This window comes from Mesoplodon mirus (assembly GCF_964341445.2).
Source record: "Mesoplodon mirus genome assembly, chromosome: 5".
NCBI classification, from domain to species: domain Eukaryota; kingdom Metazoa; phylum Chordata; class Mammalia; order Artiodactyla; family Ziphiidae; genus Mesoplodon; species Mesoplodon mirus.
Window position 1 is genome coordinate 37,287,850 of NC_138980.1, and position 19,240 is coordinate 37,307,089.

At 53.7% G+C, this 19,240-nt stretch overlaps 4 protein-coding genes across 7 annotated transcripts in view; 1 reads left to right on the forward strand and 3 right to left on the reverse strand.

The window, feature by feature from the left end:
• Positions 1–3,816, reverse strand: part of MLLT1 (MLLT1 super elongation complex subunit) — a 120,577-nt gene extending 116,761 nt beyond the window's left edge. Inside the window, exon 1 of the mRNA XM_082622746.1 lies at positions 3,096–3,816. Within this exon, the coding sequence (XP_082478872.1) occupies positions 3,096–3,098 (3 nt within the window). The 5' untranslated portion in view covers positions 3,099–3,816. The remainder of the gene's footprint in view (positions 1–3,095) is intronic.
• A 269-nt stretch (positions 3,817–4,085) lies between these two features.
• On the forward strand, positions 4,086–6,029 carry ALKBH7 (alkB homolog 7). Of its 3 annotated transcripts, none has more exons than XM_082621718.1 (4): positions 4,090–4,337; positions 5,213–5,410; positions 5,498–5,622; positions 5,801–6,029. In XM_082621718.1, the coding sequence occupies exons 1-4, from the start codon at positions 4,153–4,155 to the stop codon at positions 5,896–5,898; spliced, it is 606 nt and encodes a 201-aa protein (XP_082477844.1). In that variant the 5' UTR covers positions 4,090–4,152; the 3' UTR covers positions 5,899–6,029. The 3 variants fall into 3 exon arrangements, with proteins under 3 accessions (XP_082477845.1, XP_082477844.1, XP_082477843.1); XM_082621717.1 differs by having other exon boundaries at positions 4,095–4,356; positions 5,237–5,410; XM_082621719.1 differs by lacking the exon at positions 5,498–5,622 and having other exon boundaries at positions 4,086–4,337.
• A 96-nt stretch (positions 6,030–6,125) lies between these two features.
• PSPN (persephin) lies at positions 6,126–6,839 on the reverse strand. Its single transcript, XM_082621720.1, has 2 exons — positions 6,674–6,839; positions 6,126–6,589 (listed from the first exon to the last, which is right to left on the reverse strand). The coding sequence occupies exons 1-2, from the start codon at positions 6,825–6,827 to the stop codon at positions 6,282–6,284; spliced, it is 462 nt and encodes a 153-aa protein (XP_082477846.1). The 5' UTR covers positions 6,828–6,839; the 3' UTR covers positions 6,126–6,281.
• A 2,598-nt stretch (positions 6,840–9,437) lies between these two features.
• GTF2F1 (general transcription factor IIF subunit 1) lies at positions 9,438–19,223 on the reverse strand. Of its 2 annotated transcripts, none has more exons than XM_082622486.1 (12): positions 18,856–19,223; positions 18,724–18,770; positions 18,084–18,156; positions 16,548–16,741; positions 15,538–15,708; positions 11,445–11,629; positions 10,725–10,881; positions 10,454–10,632; positions 10,280–10,353; positions 10,066–10,204; positions 9,799–9,916; positions 9,438–9,677 (listed from the first exon to the last, which is right to left on the reverse strand). In XM_082622486.1, exons 1-12 carry the CDS (start codon positions 18,865–18,867, stop codon positions 9,473–9,475), a joined length of 1,554 nt encoding a protein of 517 aa, XP_082478612.1. In that variant the 5' UTR covers positions 18,868–19,223; the 3' UTR covers positions 9,438–9,472. The 2 variants fall into 2 exon arrangements, with proteins under 2 accessions (XP_082478612.1, XP_082478611.1); XM_082622485.1 differs by having other exon boundaries at positions 10,454–10,635; positions 18,856–19,220.
• Positions 19,224–19,240: the final 17 nt, after the last annotated feature.

Below are 19,240 nucleotides of genomic sequence, written 5' to 3' on the forward strand. Positions count from 1 at the left end.
ATATTGGAGCTAAGCAAGTCTTTTAAGGAATTTTGCTGTCAAGGAGAGCAAAGAACCTGGGGCTGTCGCTGGAGGGTGTGTTGAGGTCAATTTCTTTTATTTTAATTCAGAGGGCTTTTTAAAAAAAAATGTATTTTATTTATTTATTTTTGGCTGCGTTGGGTCTTCGTTGCTACGTGTGGGCTTTTCTCTAGTTGTGGTGAGCGGGGGCTACTCTTCGTTGTGGTGCGCGGGCTTCTCACTGCGGTGGCTTCTCTTGTTGCGGAGCATGGGCTCTAGGCGTGCAGGAGTTGTGGCGCACGGGCTCAGTAGTTGCGGTGCACGGGCTTAGTTGCTCCGCGGCATGTGGGATCTTCCCGGACCAGGGCTCGAACCCGTGTCCCCTGCATTGGCAGGCAGATTCTTAACCACTGCGCCACCAGGGAAGCCCCAGAGGACTTTTTAATTTGGCTTCATTCATCGGATACATTTCGCTGAACTTTTCATTGGGCACAACTTAAAATGTATACAAAAGTAGAGAAACTAGGATAATGAGGTCTCACGTACCCATCACACCAACTCAAGAATTACCAATTCATGGCCAATTGTGATTCGTCCCTGCCCCCCCACCCCCCATGGCACTGTATTACTTTGAAGAAAATCCCAGCTTTTCATTTCATCTGTAAATATTTCGGTATATATTTCTAAAAGGATAAGGAATCTTTATGTCTCAAAAACCTAAAAATAGAACTACCACATGACCCAGCAATTCCACTCCTGGGTATATATCCGAAAAAAACAGAAACACTAATTAGAAAAGGTACACACACCCCAATGTTCATAGCGTTATTTACCACAGCCAAGATATGGAAGCAACCAGAGTGTCCATTAACAGAGGAATGGATAAAGAAGGTGTGGTGTAGGGCTTCCCTGGTGACGCAGTGGTTGAGAGTCTGCCTGCCGATGCAGGGGACACGGGTTCGAGCCCTGGTCTGGGAGGATCCCACATGCCGCAGAGCAACTGGGCCCGTAAGCCACAACTACTAAGCCTGTGAGTCTGGAGCCTGTGCTCCGCAACGAGAGGCCCGCGCACCGCAATGAAGAGTGGCCCCCACTCGCCACAGCTGGAGAAAGCCCTTGCACAGAAACGCAGACTCAACACAGCCAAAAATAAATAAATAAATTAATTAATTAAAAAAAAATATATATATATATATATTTTAAAGATGTGGTGTATATATATGTGGTGGAATACTACTCAGCCATGAACAAGAATTAGGTTTTGCCATTTGCAGCACCACGGATAGACTTGGAGGGTATTAAGCTAAGTGAATTAAGTCAGACAGAAAGACAAATTCTGTATGGTATCACTAATATGTGGAATCTAAAGAAGTACAACAAACTAGTCAATTGTGGAAGACAATTTTTCCAAGGACATTGGGGGTGGGGGGATGGTTCAGGCGGTAATGCGAGCGATGGGGAGCAATGGGGAGCAGCAGATGAAGCTTCACTTGCTCACCTGCCACTCACCTCCTGCTGTGCAGCCCGGTTCCTAAAAGGCCAGTCCGCGGCCCAGGGGTTGAGGACCCCTGATACAGAGAACAAACTAGTGGTTACCAGTGGGAAGAGGGAAGGCGAGAGGGGCAATATAGGCGTAGGGGATTAAAAAAAGGGTTATTATGGGATTGTATGAAATCGTGTGTGTGAAACTTTTGAAAATTATAAAGCACTACAGAATTTAAAGAATCTTTCATTCAAAAAAAAAGTTACTGAAAAATAACTAGCGGGGGCCTTCCTTGGTGGCACAGTGGTTAAGAATCCGCCTGCCAATGCAGGGGACACGGATTCAAGCCCTGGTCCGGGAAGATCCCACGTGCCGCGGAGCAACGAAGCCCGTGCACCACGCCTACTGAGCCTGCGCTCTAGAGCCTGTGAGCCACAACTACTGAAGCCTGCGCCCCTAGAGCCTGTGCTCTGCAACGAGAGAAGGCACCGCAATGAGAAACCTGCGCACCACACGAAGAGTAGTCCCTGCTTGTCGCAGCTAGAGAAAGCCCACATGCAGCAACGAAGACCCAACGCAGCCAAAAACAAATTTTAAAAATTAAAATAAAAATAAATGGGGGGGACTCCCCTGGTGGCTCAGTGGTCAAGAATCCGCCTGCCAGTGCAGAGGACACGGGTTCGAGCCCTCGTCTGGGAAGATCCCACATGCCGTGGAGCAACTAAGCCTGTGCGCCACAACTACTGAGCCTGTGCTCTAGAGCCCGCGAGCCACAACTACTGAGCCCGTGTGCCACAACTACTGAAGCCCATGTGCCTAGAGCCCATGCTCCGCAACAAGAGAAACCACTGCAATGAGAAGCCAGCGCACCGCAACCAAGAGTAACCCCTGCTCGCTGAAACTAGAGAAAGCCCGTGAGCAGCAACGAAGACCCAACGCAGCCATAAATAAATAAATAAATAAATAAATAAATAAATAAATAAATAAAATTATAAATAAATAAATAAAATTATAAATAAATAAATAGGGGGACTTCCCTGGTGGCGCAGTGGTTAAGAATCTGCCTGCCAATGCCGGGGACACGGGTTTTCGAGCCCTGGTCCGGGAAGATCCCACATGCCACAGAGCAACTAAGCCCGTGCTCCACAACTACTGAGCCTGCGCTCTAGAGCCCGTGAGCCACAACTACTGAGCCCACATGCCACAAGTACTGAAGCCCAAGTGCCTAGAGCCCATGCTCCGCAACAAGAGAAGCCACCACGATGAAAAGCCTGTGCACCGCAATGAAGGGTAGCTCCCGCTCGCCAAAACTGGAGAATGCCGGCCCCAGCAACGAAGACCCAACGCAGCTAAAACTAAATAAATAAATAAGTAAGTAAATAGGGACTTCCCTGGTGGTCCCGTGGTTAAGAATCCACACTTCCACTGCAGGGGGTACAGGTTCAATCCCTGGTCAGGGAACTAAGATCCTACATGCCAAGCAGTGCCGCAAAAAAAAACACAAAAAAACTGTAAAAATTAAAAAAATAAATAAATAGACAAAAGGATAAGGAATCTTTAAAAAGACAACCACAATATCATTTTCAAACTTAAAAAAAATAACAACACTTACCATGGTCGAATATTCAACCCATGTCAAAATTTCCCCGGTTGTCGCTATTTCTTTTTTCTAGTTTGTTCCAGTCAGGATCCCAATAAGATGCAGGCATTGCCGCTGGTTGATAAATCTCTAAGTGTCTTATTACTGCAGGTTTCCCCTTAATCTCTCAATCTCTCCCTCTTTTTCTTCTCTTTCCTTGAAATTCACTTGTTGGAGAAACATCGTTGTTTGTCTTGTGGACTTTCCCTCTGTCTCAATTTTGATGATGCGATTCTGTCCTTGGTATTTCCGGTAACCTGGTGTATGAATCTATACAAGTCTGATCGGATTCAGGTTCCGCTTTTTGGCAAATGACCTCTCAGTTGAGGGTGCCTTCTAGCAGGAGGCACATTAAATCCAGTTGTCCCTCTTTCATGACGTTAGGAGGGAATGAGAGTCCTTGTCTAGAACCACCAATATTCCAATAAGGGCTGCAAAATGGTGACATGACAATTCTACCATTAAAGGAAGAGGATTTTTTGTTTATGTCCTGTTTTTAAGCTGGGAGCCAGCCTATTTGTATGGGGATGGAAATGACCCAGTAAAGAGAGGGGGAACGGGAGGCGCCTCGCTTTGACCTTTGACTGAATCCCCCAACTCCACAAACCTGGCCCCAGCCTATAATCACAGCCTTGACCTCACTCCCCTGACCCCTAGATCTCAGCCTAGCTGTACTTTGCCCTTTACCTCTAGCTTTGGCCCAATCCTTCTATGACCCCTGACCTCTGACCCCCGGCCCGATCAAGCCTTCACCACCCCCGCCCCGCCCTCTGGAAGACGGATTTTAGGCACAGCCAGTAGTCTGAGTCACTGCGGGCGATGGCGCCCAATAGCGCGGGAGAGGAGGAGGATTCTGGGGAGAGCCAATAGCTCGAGAGGGCGAAACGAGTAACAACCAGTAGCCTTGAGCGAGAGGCGGGACTCCGAGGAACGCCAATCGCTGGACTCACTCGGCGTAACCACAGCCAATGGCTCTGGGGCGGGGGCGTGCTCCTGACCCCGGCAGCTTCCACGACCCGGCTCCGGGGCTATGGCCGGGAGTGGGCGGCTGGCGCTGTGGAGCGTGCCCGGGCAGGTCTGGGTGCGGGGCTCGGGGCCGGCCGTGCTAAGTCGCCTACGGGACGCGGCCGTGGTACGGCCCAGCTTCCTGAGCGCGGCCGAGGAGGAGACACTGAGCGACGAGCTGGAACCCGAGCTGCGCCGCCGTCGATACGAGTACGATCACTGGGACGCGGTGAGGCTGCTGGCGCTGGGGGCGGAGCTACAGCGCGGCGGGGCCTGGGACGTTAGGGGCGGGACGGGGAGTGGAGCCCTGGGGTGGGCTGGGCTACATCTGGGGGCGGGACCTGGGAATGGGGGCAGCGTCTGGAAGCTGAGGGGCCTTGCGGGCAGGGAGAGCGCTTTGGACATGAGGGCAGGGTCTTAACTGGAGGCAGAACCTGGATCTGAGGGGTGTTTGGGGAACAGGACCAAAGTTAGGGGCGGAAACGGTGTGGAGGGAGTGAGGGAGGGTCACGGGTTGGGGGTGGACCAGGTGTTGGGTGGGATCACGTTGTGAATATTGAAGCTGGGCCAGCATTAGGGACGGCATCTGGGACTGAATTGGAGCCTGATGGTGGGTAGAAAGGACTGAGGCCAGGAGTTCGATCCCTGGTCCAGGAAGATCCCACACGCCACGGAGCAACTAAGCCCATGTGCCACAACTCCTGAGCCCAGACGCCACAGCTACTTAAGCCCGTGCTCCGCAACAAGAGAAGCCACCGCAATGAGAAGCCCGCACACCACAACGAAGAGTAGCCCCCGCTCGCCGCAACTAGAGAAAGCCTGCGTGCAGCAACGGAGACCCAACTCAGCCAAAAATAAATAATTTTTTTTAAAAAAGGACTAAGGCCAGACCCAGATGGGTCAGGGTTGGGGTCTGAGACCCAGCATCATGGGGTAGATAGGACCAAGGTTGTAAGTTGAGGGTGGGGTCAAGGGTCACGATGGAAAAACCAGGCCTTTGCTTTGCACTTCCACCACCCTCTCCCCCAACCCACCCCAGCCCCACAATGTGCCTCAGTTTCCCTTTTCCCCCCGGGAGCTTCCAGGCTTGACCTGAGCTCTCTGGGCAGGCCATCCACGGCTTCCGAGAGACAGAGAAGTCACGCTGGTCAGAGGCAAGCCGGTCCATCCTGCAGCGTGTGCAGGCAGCCGCCTTTGGCCCCGGCCAGACCCTGCTCTCCTCGGTGCACGTGCTGGACCTGGAACCTCGGGGCTACATCAAGCCACACGTGGACAGCATCAAGGTGGGCAGAGGCCAGTGCCTTGGAGTTCCCGGCTGGGGGTGAGCCGGCCAGGCCAAAGCCCACCTGCCAGTGTGTCCCCTCTTCCAGTTCTGTGGATCCACGATTGCTGGCCTGTCCTTGCTGTCTCCCAGCGTCATGCGGCTGGTGCACACCCAGGAGCCAGGGGAGTGGCTGGAACTCTTGCTGGAGCCGGGCTCCCTCTACATCCTTAGGTACTGGCAGCCAGGGAGCCCCCACCCCACCAGTAGCTCCTGAGATGCCCACCCAGCACTTTGAGCACCTTCTCTCATTCAGCCCTGACGGCAGACTCTACCCCCCACCGCAGGCGCTCTGCCTGGAACAGGGGCTGCCCTCACTCCACCTGGCCACAGCCTCTATTTTCTCTTGCAGGGGTTCGGCCCGTTATGACTTCTCCCATGAGATCCTTCGGGATGAAGAGTCCTTTTTTGGGGAGCGTCGGGTTCCCCGGGGCCGACGCATCTCCGTGATCTGCCGCTCCCTCCCTGAGGGGATGGAGCCTGGGGAGCCCGGACAGCTGCCCCCACCCTGCTGACCCTGGGGCCCTCCCCCCCAGCTGCTCAAGACACCGTGTTTGTGAATAAAGTTGGAGAGTGGACAAGCTGGCCTTCCTGGCACCGGCTGTTTTGGGGGGCTGGAATCTGCAGGGGAAGCCTGGGACCCCACCTCCCCACCCATCGGGAGCATCCCTGGCAGGACACACACTCACGAGGCTGGAGGAGCAGTTTCCTTTATTGCGCCCCTTGCTGGCGGCCCAAACCACCTCCCCTTCTCTTTGCCTCAGCATCCAAGCCTCCAATAAATAAGTCAGCTGAGCTCCTCCAGCGGCTGCAGGGCCCCAGGCCGGGCATTCTCAGCCGCCGCAGCCACAGGCTGCCGCAGAGAGCTGGGGCAGCCGCTGCCAGCGGTGGCGGTCGTCGAGGAAGGCCACATCGGCGTAGCGGGTGGGGCGGCAGCAGGGCCCGCCGTGGGCTCGGCCCTGGCCCCGCAGCCGGGCCAGCGTCAGGCCGTGCTGGGTGCGGGCGCCGCGGGGACAGCTGCCGGCACAGTAGCGGAAGATGACCGTCTCCTCCGACGTGTAGCCCAAGCCCAGCTCGGCCACGGGCAAGGATAGGCTCCACAGCTGGCACGGGCCGGCCAGGGCTCGGCGCAGGCGGGCGCCTGCGGGGACAGGGGACAGCTGACAGCGGGCAGGGTCTGGGCGGGAAGGAGTCGGGGAGCGCACGGGGTTCTGGGGATCCTTACCCAGCTGCGGCCTCTGGGTCCCTCTGTCCACCACTGGCTCAGACAAGAGCTCCTCCTCCGCCACCGAAGCCCCCCAGGCCCCAGGGCCCCCGCGGAGGTCCAAGTGCAGGGTCAGGAGCAGCAGAAAGCCTAGGAGGACTCGTCCTGTGGTCATGGTGACAGGCAGGTCCTGAGGGTGGAGATGCCCTGCACCCTCAATTTATCCCCCTGCCTGAGCTGGGGAGATAACCTCTTCACTGCCGGCCGCTGCCCTGTCACAAAGGCCTCCGCGTCCTACACCTGGGGCCCAGGCAGTCCCTTTCCTCCTGCCCCACACCCCACGTCCTCCTAAGAGTTAAGGGCGCACACCCCCCGCATACCCCATCCAGACATTCCACAGACCTATTTCCGACACCCCCTCCGCCCCCTGATTTACGAGTGTCGTGGCGGCAGCCAGGGCCGAGCCCAGGGCGGGCAACCAGGGTCCCCACCCGACCTGCCGTCTGGAGGGAGAGGTGGGGGGCCCCGTGGGTCCCCCACTGGGGGCTCTCCCCACTTGGGCAGGGTGCTGGGCTCAGTAGCCCCTGTGTCATGCATCAGGTAGAGCAGATGTGGGTAGGGGGAAGAGGTGGGTTGGCAGGTGGGTGAGCTGACGGGGAATCCATCATGGCTCCTGCCTGGAGGATTAAGACATCATGCCCCTGTCTCCGGGCCTGGCCGGGCCAGCATCAAAACAGGAAAGGGGAGAGGCGCAGGGACAGCCAAGAGCTGGGACACCAGGGGCAGGAAGCTCACCCCGCAGGGACTCCTGTCTCTAGAAGGCCAACCTGAGCCCCCTAGGACTTCAGTCCTGCCCTAGGGTCAGAGGGCATCAGAGCAGGAGGGGCGGTTAGGCCCCGCCCTGGTCCCGGTGACCTCCCTGCCCTTCCCATCACCCCAGGGAAGTGAGCCTCCGTCCCCAGCCGCGAAAGGGGGCTAAACCAGAGTCCCTCCCACATGGGGAGGACAGACAGAAGATGCATTTAGTGTGTAACGTGGTGCCTGGCACCGTGCAGTTGCGAGAGCTTCTGAGGAAGGGAAATAGGAACAGCTTGTGGAGGTTTGACGAAGTGCTCAATCTCACGCAGGTGAGACTGGGTTAAAACTCGGATGAGACTGTGCACCCAAGATTGGCAGACATCAAAGTCTGCTTACACCTGTGTGTGTGTGTGTGTGTGTGTGTGTGACACGGGCACACCTGTTGGTAGCACTGTAAATTGGTAGCACCTGAGCATTTGCTATAGAAACTGCAAATCACATCCCTCTGATCCAGGACACCTGCTCAGGAACTCATCCTCAGGTGAGCCAAGATGCAAGCTCAGGGTTATTTCGCTGCCTTTTGTATCAGCAAGAGACTGGCGAGGACCTCAACTCCACCCACAGGGGACCGCCTCAATGATTTTGGTGTGGTTCTTCTTGCACTGTTTATTGAGACTACTTTCAGATGGGGGGGGGGAATGTCACTTATCCAAAGTCACCCAGAATGAAGAAACACCGGTGGGATTTGGACCCAAGTCAAGCTGAATGCAAGACCCCTGCTCTGAACCACTGGGGCACATGGCCCGGCCCGGTGGGGAGGCCTTAGACCTCGGTCCACGTGGCAGGCAGAGCAGGGGTGAAATTGCCAGGGCAAGGGGCCATCGCTCCTCTCCCAAAAGGCCTGGCGGAAGGATGGGGAGGGAGGGTGGAATGACCTGGGACATTCCTAGGAATTAACCTGGCGTCTCAGGCATTCCCGCTCGGCAGCCAAAGGCCTGTGGAACTGGATGGGAAAGTTTTCCGCCCGCAGTCTCCAGCTTGGGCAAGACGGAAGGCCGGCATCCTGCCCCCAGCTGGATCACTCCAACAGGGGTTCAAAAGTATTCCTGCCGCCAAATTCCGTTTCCAGCAACGTGACTGTCCACGAACTCAAAAAGCCCTGCTGCTACGGCACTCCTAGCAATGCTACATAAAATAAATGCCACCAACTTGTTAAGAACCTAGGGGAAGCCCCAGAAACATTACTGGGAAGTTGAAAAACAGGGGCCAGATGCCAAGATCAGCAAGAAGGGGGTTTGGGATTTTGTGGCCGTGTAGGGACAGAGCCACAAGCTGAGAACCACACCTAAAATGGGCTCAGGAGAGGACTTCTGGGGCACCTGCTGGGAGCATATGCAAAAACCATCTGGAAGGACTTGCCTGCAAAGCAGACCATGCAGGAGTCTCACAGATGGAGGCCCGAGCTGGCCACGAGTCCGCCATCCCAGATCCCAAAACACGAGAACAGATCATGAAAAGGAGTCAGGATACAACAGGATGCCCGCGAGCTTCAGGTCCTAGGTGAGTGTGATGGAGACTGTAAGTCAAGGATGCTTAAAACTAAAAGTGCGAGAGAAGGGATCAAAAACAGAAGGGGCCAGACACTCAAAACAGACCTGCTGATCTGAAAAAGAAACAAAGATAACTTGGAGAATTGGAAAACAGACAGTGAAACTAAGTACTGAGTGGGTTTAGGTGGTGGATAAGCCACAGCTGAAGAGAGAACTAGTCAAATGGAAGACCTGAAAGAAATCACCCAGCAGAACCTCAGTGGGGGAGGTTGAGGGGTAAGGAGAGGATTAAGTTCTAGAGGTTTCAGAAGCAGGGGACTGGAGACTGAGAGAAGTAAACTGTGGAGAAAACACTGGGGTCTTCAGACTCAGAGGGTGGGGTGACAGATGGGCAGTGGGACAGGAGGTGGTGAGCGTGGGAACCAAGAGCCCGAGGATTCTAGAAAACAGAGCAAGTTTATTGGGGGGAGCCTCACTCCTTGAGGGAGAAGTGCATCTTGTCATTGATCATCTTGCGCTCGGGGTTCAGGCGCTTGAGGATCTGGGCCAGCACGTTCACGGTCTGCTCACTGCTCAGCCCCGTCTTCTTGGTCTGGAACTTTTTCAGCAGGTCCTTGGTGGTCATGGGCTTCCGTGTCAGGTAGCGGCGCACGGCATCCTCGGTCACCTGCACGTCACTGGAGGTGGGCAGGTGGGTGTCAGCAGGCGGCCCTCCGTCCCCAAGGCCCCCTCCGAGGCTCCCCCTCGGAGGCCCCCCTCTAAGCCCCCTCCCTGCTCTTGCCATCCTCGCCAGCTTACCCGCTGCTGGGGGTGGACTTCCCGGACTGGGGCTGAGGGGTGGACTTCCCCGACAGGCTCTGGGGCCCGGTGTCCAGCCGCAGCCGCTTGGCCGCCGGCGTCTCGCTGGTCCGCTTCCCTGTGGGAGCAGAGGCGGGGCTGAGCCTTGGGGCGGGTGCCAGGATTACATGTGCAAGGGGCTCAGGGGCAGGCAGACAGGATGCTGAAAGGGAGGGCAAGGACGGGGTCAAGAGGTTGAGGCGGGCAGGGTGGGATGGGGCGACTCACCCTGCTCCAGCTTGTTGGCGGCCGCCCGCAGGGTGGAAGAGGTGCTGCCCATCTCCGTGCTGGGTGTGCCGGGCCGGCTGTTGCCCCGGGAGCTGCCGCCCGACTGCTTCCGCTCCCTCTTGGGGGGCGTCTTCTTCTTCTGCGGACACCGGGGTTGGGGATGTGAGTCTGGAGAGGGACACACCCCGTCCCCCCGCCCCGGGCTGGGCCTTACCGCCATGAAGAGCGCCGAGGAGGCCTCGCTGTCGATGTCGCTCTCCTCCGAGCTGTCCGACTCCTCACTGCTGTCTGCGCAGGGCCAAAGGAGGGGCGTCAGGAGCGGAAGCCCCGCCCCCCCGCCCCATCCCAGATCAGGGGCCTGGGGCGCGGCCAGGGGAGGCGCACCCACCCTTCTTCCGCTTCTTCTCCTGCGGCGTGGGCGCCTTCTTCTCCTCCTCCTCCTCCTTGTCCTCCTCGGGCGGCTTCTCCTCCTCGCTCTCCTCGCTGCTCTCACTCTGCTCGTCCACGCCCTTGGGGCCCTCCTCCTGCTGGGTGACCTTGGGCTTGCCCTCCAGCTCGTCCTGGGAGCTGCTGTAAGACAAGCAGAGAGCCGGCAGAGGGTGAGGGAGCACGTCTGCAGGCCGGCCCAGGGTCTCACACCTGCTTCCTGCCTGCCTCACCTGGAGCCATCGGACATGTAGTCCACCTCCTGGCCCTCGAAGTCCCCGTCGTCACTGTCCTCAAAGGCCTCGTCGTCTGACCCCTTCTTCTTCTTCTTCTTCTTCCTGCCCCCCTTGCTGGGCGGCATGTTCCTCTTGGCTTTGACGGCTCGGCCGCCTGGGGAAGGGGGGACACAAGGGGAGAGGCTCGGATGGGCAGCCTTCACGCTTTGTGTATTCGATGACACCCGATGTCTCTCGGGCCTTTGCCCCCTGGGGAGACACCAGGACTGGCCCTAATTCCTCCAAGAGGCAAAGAGCTAGCCCAGGGGCACACCTCTCACCCACAGGCCAACCCGACCCCACACCCCCACCACCCCCTTCTCTTTCACACGCAGGGCCGCCATCCCTGCCCTGTATCACCTGCGCAGCCAGAGACCATGCCTTGGCCCAGAGCCCACTGGCATGACTCAAACTGGTCAGTCCTAAGCCGTTTCCTTGGAAACCCCAGTTGAGGCTGTGGCCAAGGCCTTCCTGTGGCTCCCTGCTGCCTCCTACCAACCCTGGCGCTTCCCCAAGCGGCCGAGCTCCCGGGCCCAGGGGGCCATGAGTAACCAAGTTTCCCCTTCAGGGGAATTAACCTCTCTGAGTCATCACACAGGCACCTTGATAAATTATGACCGGGCACTAATCAGGCAGCTGTGCCGATCACCCCAGCCATGGAAGCTCTGCCAGCCTCACCCTCCTCGCCACTGGCCTCGCTGTCATCAGAGGACACCTCCAGGTCATCGTCCAGGTCGTGGATGCGCAGCTCACTGGCCTTCTTGCGCCCACGCTTCTCCTTCTCCTCGTCCTCCTCATCCTGGTCCTGGTCCTTGAGCCGCCGCTGCTGCATGATGCTGAAGTGGTTCAGGACTTTGTTTCTCCTGTGGGCAGGGGGTACAGCAGGGGCTGACAAGGGGCCTGGCTCCAGAACCCGCCTCCAGGAGCTGGGCCTTGTCCCGGGTGCCACCCTACACTTCCACCGGGTATTCCCCAGAGGGGAACCACAGACACATGTAGGCGATAAGAGGGACAAGCTGACCCCGCACATGGGGATGCACATGTGTGGCAGCAACAGCCTGAGATCACACAGGGTGAGCTGGCCCTCCTTCAGTTCCCGCTCTACCCAGAGTCCCTCAGGAGAAGGCCTCATGTGACGCTGATGCCCCAGCACCCGGCTTGGGCTCAGGGCCTCTCTCGGGCAACAGAATCAGGCCATATGATACAGTCACATCCGTCGCTTTTGTTGTAGTTCACGGGTGCCTTCTTTTTAATGACAGGGGGTACTGGTGTTTCCATTTACAGTGGTGATGAAAGTTTTTAAAAATGTGATTGCATTTAAAGACAGTCTTAGGGGACTTCCCTGGTGGTGGTGCAGTGGTTAAGAATCTGCCTGCCAATGCTGGGGACATGGGTTCGAGCCCTGGTCCAGGAAGATCCCACATGCCACGGAGCAGCTAAGCCCATGCACCACAACTACTGAGCCTGTGTGCCATAACTACTGAAGCCGTGTGCCTAGAGCCCGTGCTCTGCAACAGAAGAAGCCACTGCAGTGAGAAGCCTGTGCACCACAATGAAGAGCAGCCCCCGCTTGCCACAACTAGAGAAAGCCTGTGTGCAGCAACGAAGACCCAACGCAGCCAAAAATAAATAAATAAATAAATTTATTTAAAAATTTTAAAATAATAAAAATAAAGAGAGTCTTAGGATTGTATCTAACAACAGGAGCAGAATCCATGGGTAGTATATAAAAAGAATGAAGCTGTATTCAACATGGTACTGGAAGTCCTAGCCACAACCATCAGATAAGAAAAAATAAATACAAGGAATCTGAATTGGAATGGAAGAAGTAAAACTGTCTGCAGATGACATGATACTATATACAGAAAATCCTAAACACACCACCACAAAAACAATTAGAACTGATAAATGACACTGCAGGATATAAAACTAATATATACAAATCTGTTGTGTTTCTACACGCTAACAACAAACTATCAGAGAAATTAAGAAAACAATCCCATTTACAATCGCATCCAAAAGAATAAAATACCTAGGTATAAATCTAACCAAGGAGGTGAAAGACTTGTACTCAGAAAACTATAAGAAAGAAATTGAAGATGACACAAACAAATGGAAAGATACACCACACTCATGGGTTGGGATAATGAATATTGTTAAAGCGACCGTACTACCCAAGGCAATCTAGAGAGTCAACGCAACCCCTATCAAAATACCAATGGCATTTTTCACAGAACCAAAAAAATAATTCTGAAATTTCTATGAAAAGACAAAAGACCCCCAGTAGCCAGAACAACTTTGAGAAACAACAACAAAGCTGGAGGTATCATGCTCCCTGCTTTCAAACTATACTACAAACCTACAGTCATCAAAACAGTATGGTACTGGCACAAAAACACATAGACCAGTGGAACAGAATAGACAGTCTAGAAATGAACACACATTATGTAGTCAATAAATCTATGACAAAGGAGGCAAGAATATACAATGAAGAGAAGACAGTCTCTTCAATAAACGGTGTTGAGAAAATGGGACTATTCTCTCACACCACGCACAAAAATAAACTCAAAATGGATTAAAGACTTAAATGTAAGACCTGAAAGCATAAAAATTCTAGAAGAAAACATAAGCAGTATACTCTTTGACATTGGTCTTAGCAATATTTTTTTGGATATGTCTCCCCAGACAAGGGAAACAAGAGCAACAATAAACAAATAGGGCAACACCAAACTAAAAAGCTTTTGCACAGTGAAGGAAACCATCAACAAGCCAAAAACGTTGCCCACTGAATGGGAGAAGGTGTTTGCAAATGATATATCTGATAAGGGGTTAATATCCAAAATACAAAGAACTCATACAACTCAACATCAAAAAAGCAAACAACCTGATTTAAAAATGGGCAGAAGACCTGAATAGACATTTTTCCAAAAAAGACATACAGATGCCAACAAACACGTGAAGAGATGCTCAACATCACAAATGATCAGGGAAATGCAAATCAAAACTGTAATGAGATATCACCTCCCACCAGTCAGAATGGTTATTATCAAAAGACAACAAATAACAAGGGTTGGTGAGGGTGTGGAGCAAAGGGAACCCTCGTGCACTGTTGGTGGGAATGTAAATTGGTGCAGCCACTGTGGAAAACAATATGGAGATTAAATTAAAACTACCGTACAATCCAAAATCCCACTTCTGGGTATCTTTCTGAAGAAAAGAAAAACACTAACTCAAAAAGATATATGCACCCCTATGTTCATTACAGCACTATTTACAATAGCCAAGATGTGGAAGATAAATACTGTACTTATATGTGGAATCTAAAAAAAAAGAACAAACATAACAAAACGGAAAGAGTCATAGATACAGGGAACAAACAGGTGGTCGCCAGAGGGAAGAGGAGTGAGAGGATGAGTGAAATAGGTGAGGGATATTAAGAGGTACAAACTTTCAGTTGTAAAACAAATGTCACGGGGATAAAATGTACAGGATAGGAACAGAGTCAACAATGACACAGTATCTTTATATGATGATGATGCAACTCGACTCATCGTGGTGATCATTTTGAAATGTATAGAAATATCGAATCACTAGGTTGTACACTAGGAACTAACATAGTGATGTAGGTCAATGATACTTCAACAAACAAACTCACAGAAAAAGGAATCGGATTTGTGGTTACCAGAAGTGGCATGAGGGGGAACTGGATGAAGGTGGTTAAAAGGTACAAACTTCCAGTTATAAGATAAATAAGTACTAGCGATGTATAGTGTATGACATGATTATGATTAATTACCACTGCTGTATGTTACATATGAAAGTTATTGAGAGTAAACCCTAAGGGATCGCATCACAAGGAAAAAAATTTTTTTTCCTTCTCTTTTATTTTATACCTATATGAGATGATGGGTGTTCACTAAAAGTTATTGTGGTAAACATTTCATGGTGTATGTAAGTCAAAACATTATGCTGTACACCTGAAACTTAGTGCTGGATTTCAATTACACCTCCATTAAACTGGAAGGAAAAAAAACAAAAAACAGGAATGAAGCTCCATTACACAAGAATGTAAATGTACTTAACACCACTGAATGGTACACTTAAAAATGGTTAAGATGATAAATTTTACATATTTTTTACTACAATTAAAATTTTAAAAAAATGAAGCACCGATACACACTACAATGTGGATGAAGCTTGAGGACACCATGCTCAGTGATATAAGCCAGACATAAAAGGACAAACACTGTCTGATTCCACTCCCTAGAGGACTCAAATCCAGAGACAGGAAGTAGATGGTGGGGGCCAGGGGCTGGGGGAGGGGATGGGGAGTCAGCGTTTCATGGGGACAGAGTTTCAGTTTGGGGAGATGAGCAAGTTCTGGAGGTAGATGGTGGGGATGGTCGCTGGATAGTGTGAATGTACTTAATGCCACCGAGCTGTGCATTTAAAAATGGTAAATGTTATTTTATGTGTATTCTACCAGCAGTTGATCCAGCTGTGAGACCTGCCTGGGGGAAGCCATGTAGGCCAGGGAGACCCCACCCTGCCCGCGGATTCCTGCTCCAGGGCTCAGCTCAGCCACTCCCCCATCGCTGGCTCTTGCACCACCCTATGCATCCCTGATGGTCCCAGGTCCATCTCCCCACTGGACTTTGAGCTCCCTGAGGAGCTGGTGAGATCTGGCTTGGTCACCACTGAGTCCCCAGCTCCCAACCCGGAACGAAGTTTGGGGGATGCACCTCATTTCCAATCGTGCCCCCTCACTCACCTCTCCCACTCCTCCTCGGCCTCCTCGGCCGTGAGCGTGCGGTGCTTGGCCAGCGGCGTGAAGTTGTACCAGTTGTGCACGGGGAAGGCCTCAAAAGCCCCATCAGGGCACTGGGTAAAGATGTAGTAGGATGCGTTCTCCGTCACACCTCCCTTCTTTATGCCCTTGAACCTGCATGGAGTGCAAGGTTATGGTTGGCCAGAGGAAGAGGACCCAGCCCCACCCTCATACGACCCCTGCAACCCCAGGCCTGCCCCCTCTCCAGAGCCACCTGGGTCCTCCCAGCAGAATCTGAGGCTGGAAGGCCTTGGGCTGGCCCTTCGACCGTCTGAGCCTGGATTTCTACATCTGGAAAGCACGGCTCCCCACCTTGCAGAGCGGGCTTAGGGTTCCTTTGCATTATACATGTCATGGTCCTTTCTGGAAGGACCCTGTTAGATTGGCCATGAAGAGCACAGGGCCCTACAGTCAGACCCCTCCAGATTTGCCTCCAGAATCTTCCTGGGGGCTGAACCACTGCCAGCCCCCTCCTGGCCTCTGGCATCACCCACAAGTGGAGGCAGTCTTACAGCGTGCCCCTTCCCTGCCTACAGCCTTCAGGCTCCCCTGGGCCCCAGCCCACCCACAGTCCAGCTGCAGCCTGGCGCCCACCGCCCTATCCATCTGCCCACCCTGTCACTGTCATGCGCTGTGACAGTCCCTAGGGCTCGGCGCTTCGTGCCTTCGTGCTCGCTGTTCTGCCGGAGTGCCCTTCATCCCCCTAACCTCTGTCCTCCCCACCCCCCGAACCCCAGGTGGCCCCTCGCTGGGTGCCGCAGTACCAGAGCCCGGGCTTCGGGCATCCCGGCCTTCAGAGCTCCCGCCCGGGCATCCCCTCGGCTCATCTACCCAAGTAAAACCCTTCGCGGGAGGATGAGCTGTCACTCCCGGGCTGTTACCCGTGCTGTACAGCAGGCACATGAAAGTTCAGCCGAGGGCACCCGCGGAGTGGGGTGGAGAGCGGCACTTACTTCCGGCCTGATTTGCCATTGACGCGGAGCAGCCAAGGCTGGTCCTCGGGCCGGAACTCCTTGAGGACGATGCCGTACTTCTTCCTCCGCGCCTCCTCCCGGAGCCTGCGGTTGAACTCGCTGCCGGCGCCCGACTCGGGCATCTCCTCCTCTTGGTAAATCTTCTTGTTGCTCAGGTCGCGTTCCAGCCGGGCCTGGGAGGACAGGACGCAACACCTCTCATCCAGGAGCCTGATCCCACCACCAACACCCTTTCCTCCCCCGAAGCTGAGCGGCGCGCACTCAAAGCCACCTGCTTGGCGAAAAGGCGCTCGGTGAATGTGGGTGAAGGGATCTGGGCAAGCCCTGCACTATGTCAATTTTTGCAGCTTTTTGAAAGTTTGAAATTATTTCCCAATGAAAAGTTAGAAAGGAAGGAAGGAAGGAAGAAAGAAAGAAAAAGATTGGCACTGACATATATACACTAATATGTATAAAACAGATAACTATTAAGAACCTGCTGTATAAAAAATAAGTAAATAAAATTCAAAAATTCAAAAAAAGAAAGAGAAAAGAAAAAGAAAGAAACCCCAGAATCCAACCATTTCTCATAACCTGTTTGCTCCAAACCCCATCATGGCTCACCTGGACCAGAGCCTTCACCTCCACCCTGTCCTCTCTTCACCTGCCCTCGACCCCACAGTGGCAAAATCACTTTACAATTCTCTGTTTCTAACCCTTTAATGGCTTTTGCTATGGATGGATGTTTCTGTCCCCCCAAAATGCCTTTGCTTTTTTTTGCTGCGCAGCTTGTGGGATCTTAGTTCCCCGACCAGGGATTGAACCCTGGCCCTCGGCAGTGAAAGCGTGGAGTCCTAACCACTGGACCACCAGGGAATTCCCCCAAAACGCATTTGTTGAAACCTAATCTCCAGTGTGATGGTATCTGGGGTGGGGCCTTTGGCAGATGCTTAGGTTATGAGGGTGGAACCTTATGAGTGGGATGTGCGCCCTTATAAAGGATTCCAGAGAGCTCCGTCCCCCTTCTGCCAGGTGAGGACAGTGAAAATGTACCAGCTATGAAACAGGAAGCACACCCTCACCAGACACCAATTCTTGTTGGCACCTTGATCTTGGACTTCCAACCTCCGGAACTGTGATAAATAAGTGTCTGTTGTTTATAAACCACCCAGTCTCTGGTATGCTGCTATAGCAGCCTCAACAAACTAAGACAGTTTCCAAAGACCTTTCTAAAGCCTCCGGCAATGGGGGCTCTGAGATCATCTGTAGGAGGCAGCCCCCTCCCTTGCCCAGATAAATCTCGGTCCAAAATGCCCAACAGTGGGCACAACTTCTTTCAGGAGAAAGCCTCCTGCAGGGCCAGACATATCTCACCCCCAGGGATGCCCAGCAGCTCAGCCTGGGCCTTAGTCATCACTTATCTCCACTTGGGGACAGCTGAGGATACTAAGCCTTAGTTACTATCACAACTAAGCAACTATAACAACCACCAAGGCCAGGATCAGGTTCTCTCACGCCCTCAGAAACGGGACTTACCTGATTCCAAGTAGCGAGGTTGACTTTATCGGCTGCATTGAAAGCCATGATATTATATTTTTTGGTGGTATTTCTGGAATGGACAAGAAGAGGCAGTGCTCAATCATTCATTCATTCAGTAAACCCTCCCTGGCTCAGCCCTTTGTACCTGCGGTCATGCTGGGGACCCATAAAAGAACCCAGGGGGGACCCATAAAAGAACCCAGAGGTTCCCAGTCTGTCAGGGAAGTGGGATCCATACTCCCAAGCCCATTCAGAAAAAAGGGACAAAGATTTCTAGGAACCCAAGATGTGGGGATAATTGGGAGCTCAGCCCTGGGCGGGGGGGTGGGCAGGCAGGGAATGCCTCCTGAAGGAGGAAAATCCCGGAACTGAATTTTGCAGGGTCAACAAGAATCCACCCAGCAGAGTCACAGTTGGCATTCCTGCCAGAGGGAATGCTAGGCAGGGGGCTGCGTCTTACGGTATATTAATGTACTCATTCATTCATTCACTCCATTCAAAAAAGTGATGCCCCAGAGGCCTCAGCTCAACCCCAGCCCTGGAAGGAGAATCAGGTGGTGCCAGGCACGTCTGGAGGCTCGTGAAGATTTTAATCCCTTTTTGAGGGAAGAGGGGGAGGTGAGGGTCAGGGACTTACTTGGGAACTCGGACGACATACTCAGTGACATTCTGGCTGCTGGGGCCCTGAGGGGAGAGAAAGCAGGACGGTGAGTGAGGGGCTACAGAGCCCACCACCTGGACCCCCCGAACCGCCTCGCCGCACACTTACGAGGGCCGCCATGGGCGATGGGCGATGGTCGAGGTCCGGTCCGAACCTCGTCCTTTTCGCCTCCCCCGGGGTCCGCGTCCCTCGGTCCCGCGGAAGACACCCTCAAGGTGTCGGGCCTCTGGCTCCGATAGAGGACCCCAAGGCCGGGGTACAGCAGATCCTGGGAAAATCAATCCGGAGCCAGCGCTGGGTCAGCGGCCAGCCTCGGAGGCCTCTCGTGCCACACCTGCGCCTGCGCGGCCGCCTATACCGGAAGCGAAACTCTCCAGCAGGCCGTGTCGCGGAAACCGACTCTGAGCTAAAGACAACTCCTTCTGCACCTGGCGCGCTGGCTGACCGCAATATATAGCGCCGATAACCCCATCACGCCGCGTGGGAACGCCCT

Bases quoted from the DNA above. Each gene is read 5' to 3' on its own strand.
- ALKBH7 (XM_082621717.1), top strand. From the start codon at position 4,153: ATGGCCGGGAGTGGGCGGCTGGCGCTGTGGAGCGTGCCCGGGCAGGTC. The intron at 4,357-5,236 runs GTGAGGCTGCTG...CTCTCTGGGCAG, and splicing joins AGTACGATCACTGGGACGCG to GCCATCCACGGCTTCCGAGA. The intron at 5,411-5,497 runs GTGGGCAGAGGC...CCCCTCTTCCAG, and splicing joins CACACGTGGACAGCATCAAG to TTCTGTGGATCCACGATTGC.
- PSPN (XM_082621720.1), bottom strand. From the start codon at position 6,827: ATGACCACAGGACGAGTCCTCCTAGGCTTTCTGCTGCTCCTGACCCTG. The intron at 6,590-6,673 runs GTAAGGATCCCC...CTGTCCCCGCAG, and splicing joins GACCCAGAGGCCGCAGCTGG to GCGCCCGCCTGCGCCGAGCC.
- GTF2F1 (XM_082622485.1), bottom strand. The intron at 16,742-18,083 runs GTAAGTCCCGTT...CTGTCCTCCCAG, and splicing joins ACCTCGCTACTTGGAATCAG to GCCCGGCTGGAACGCGACCT. The intron at 9,917-10,065 runs GTGAGTCGCCCC...CTGCTCCCACAG, and splicing joins CGCCAACAAGCTGGAGCAGG to GGAAGCGGACCAGCGAGACG.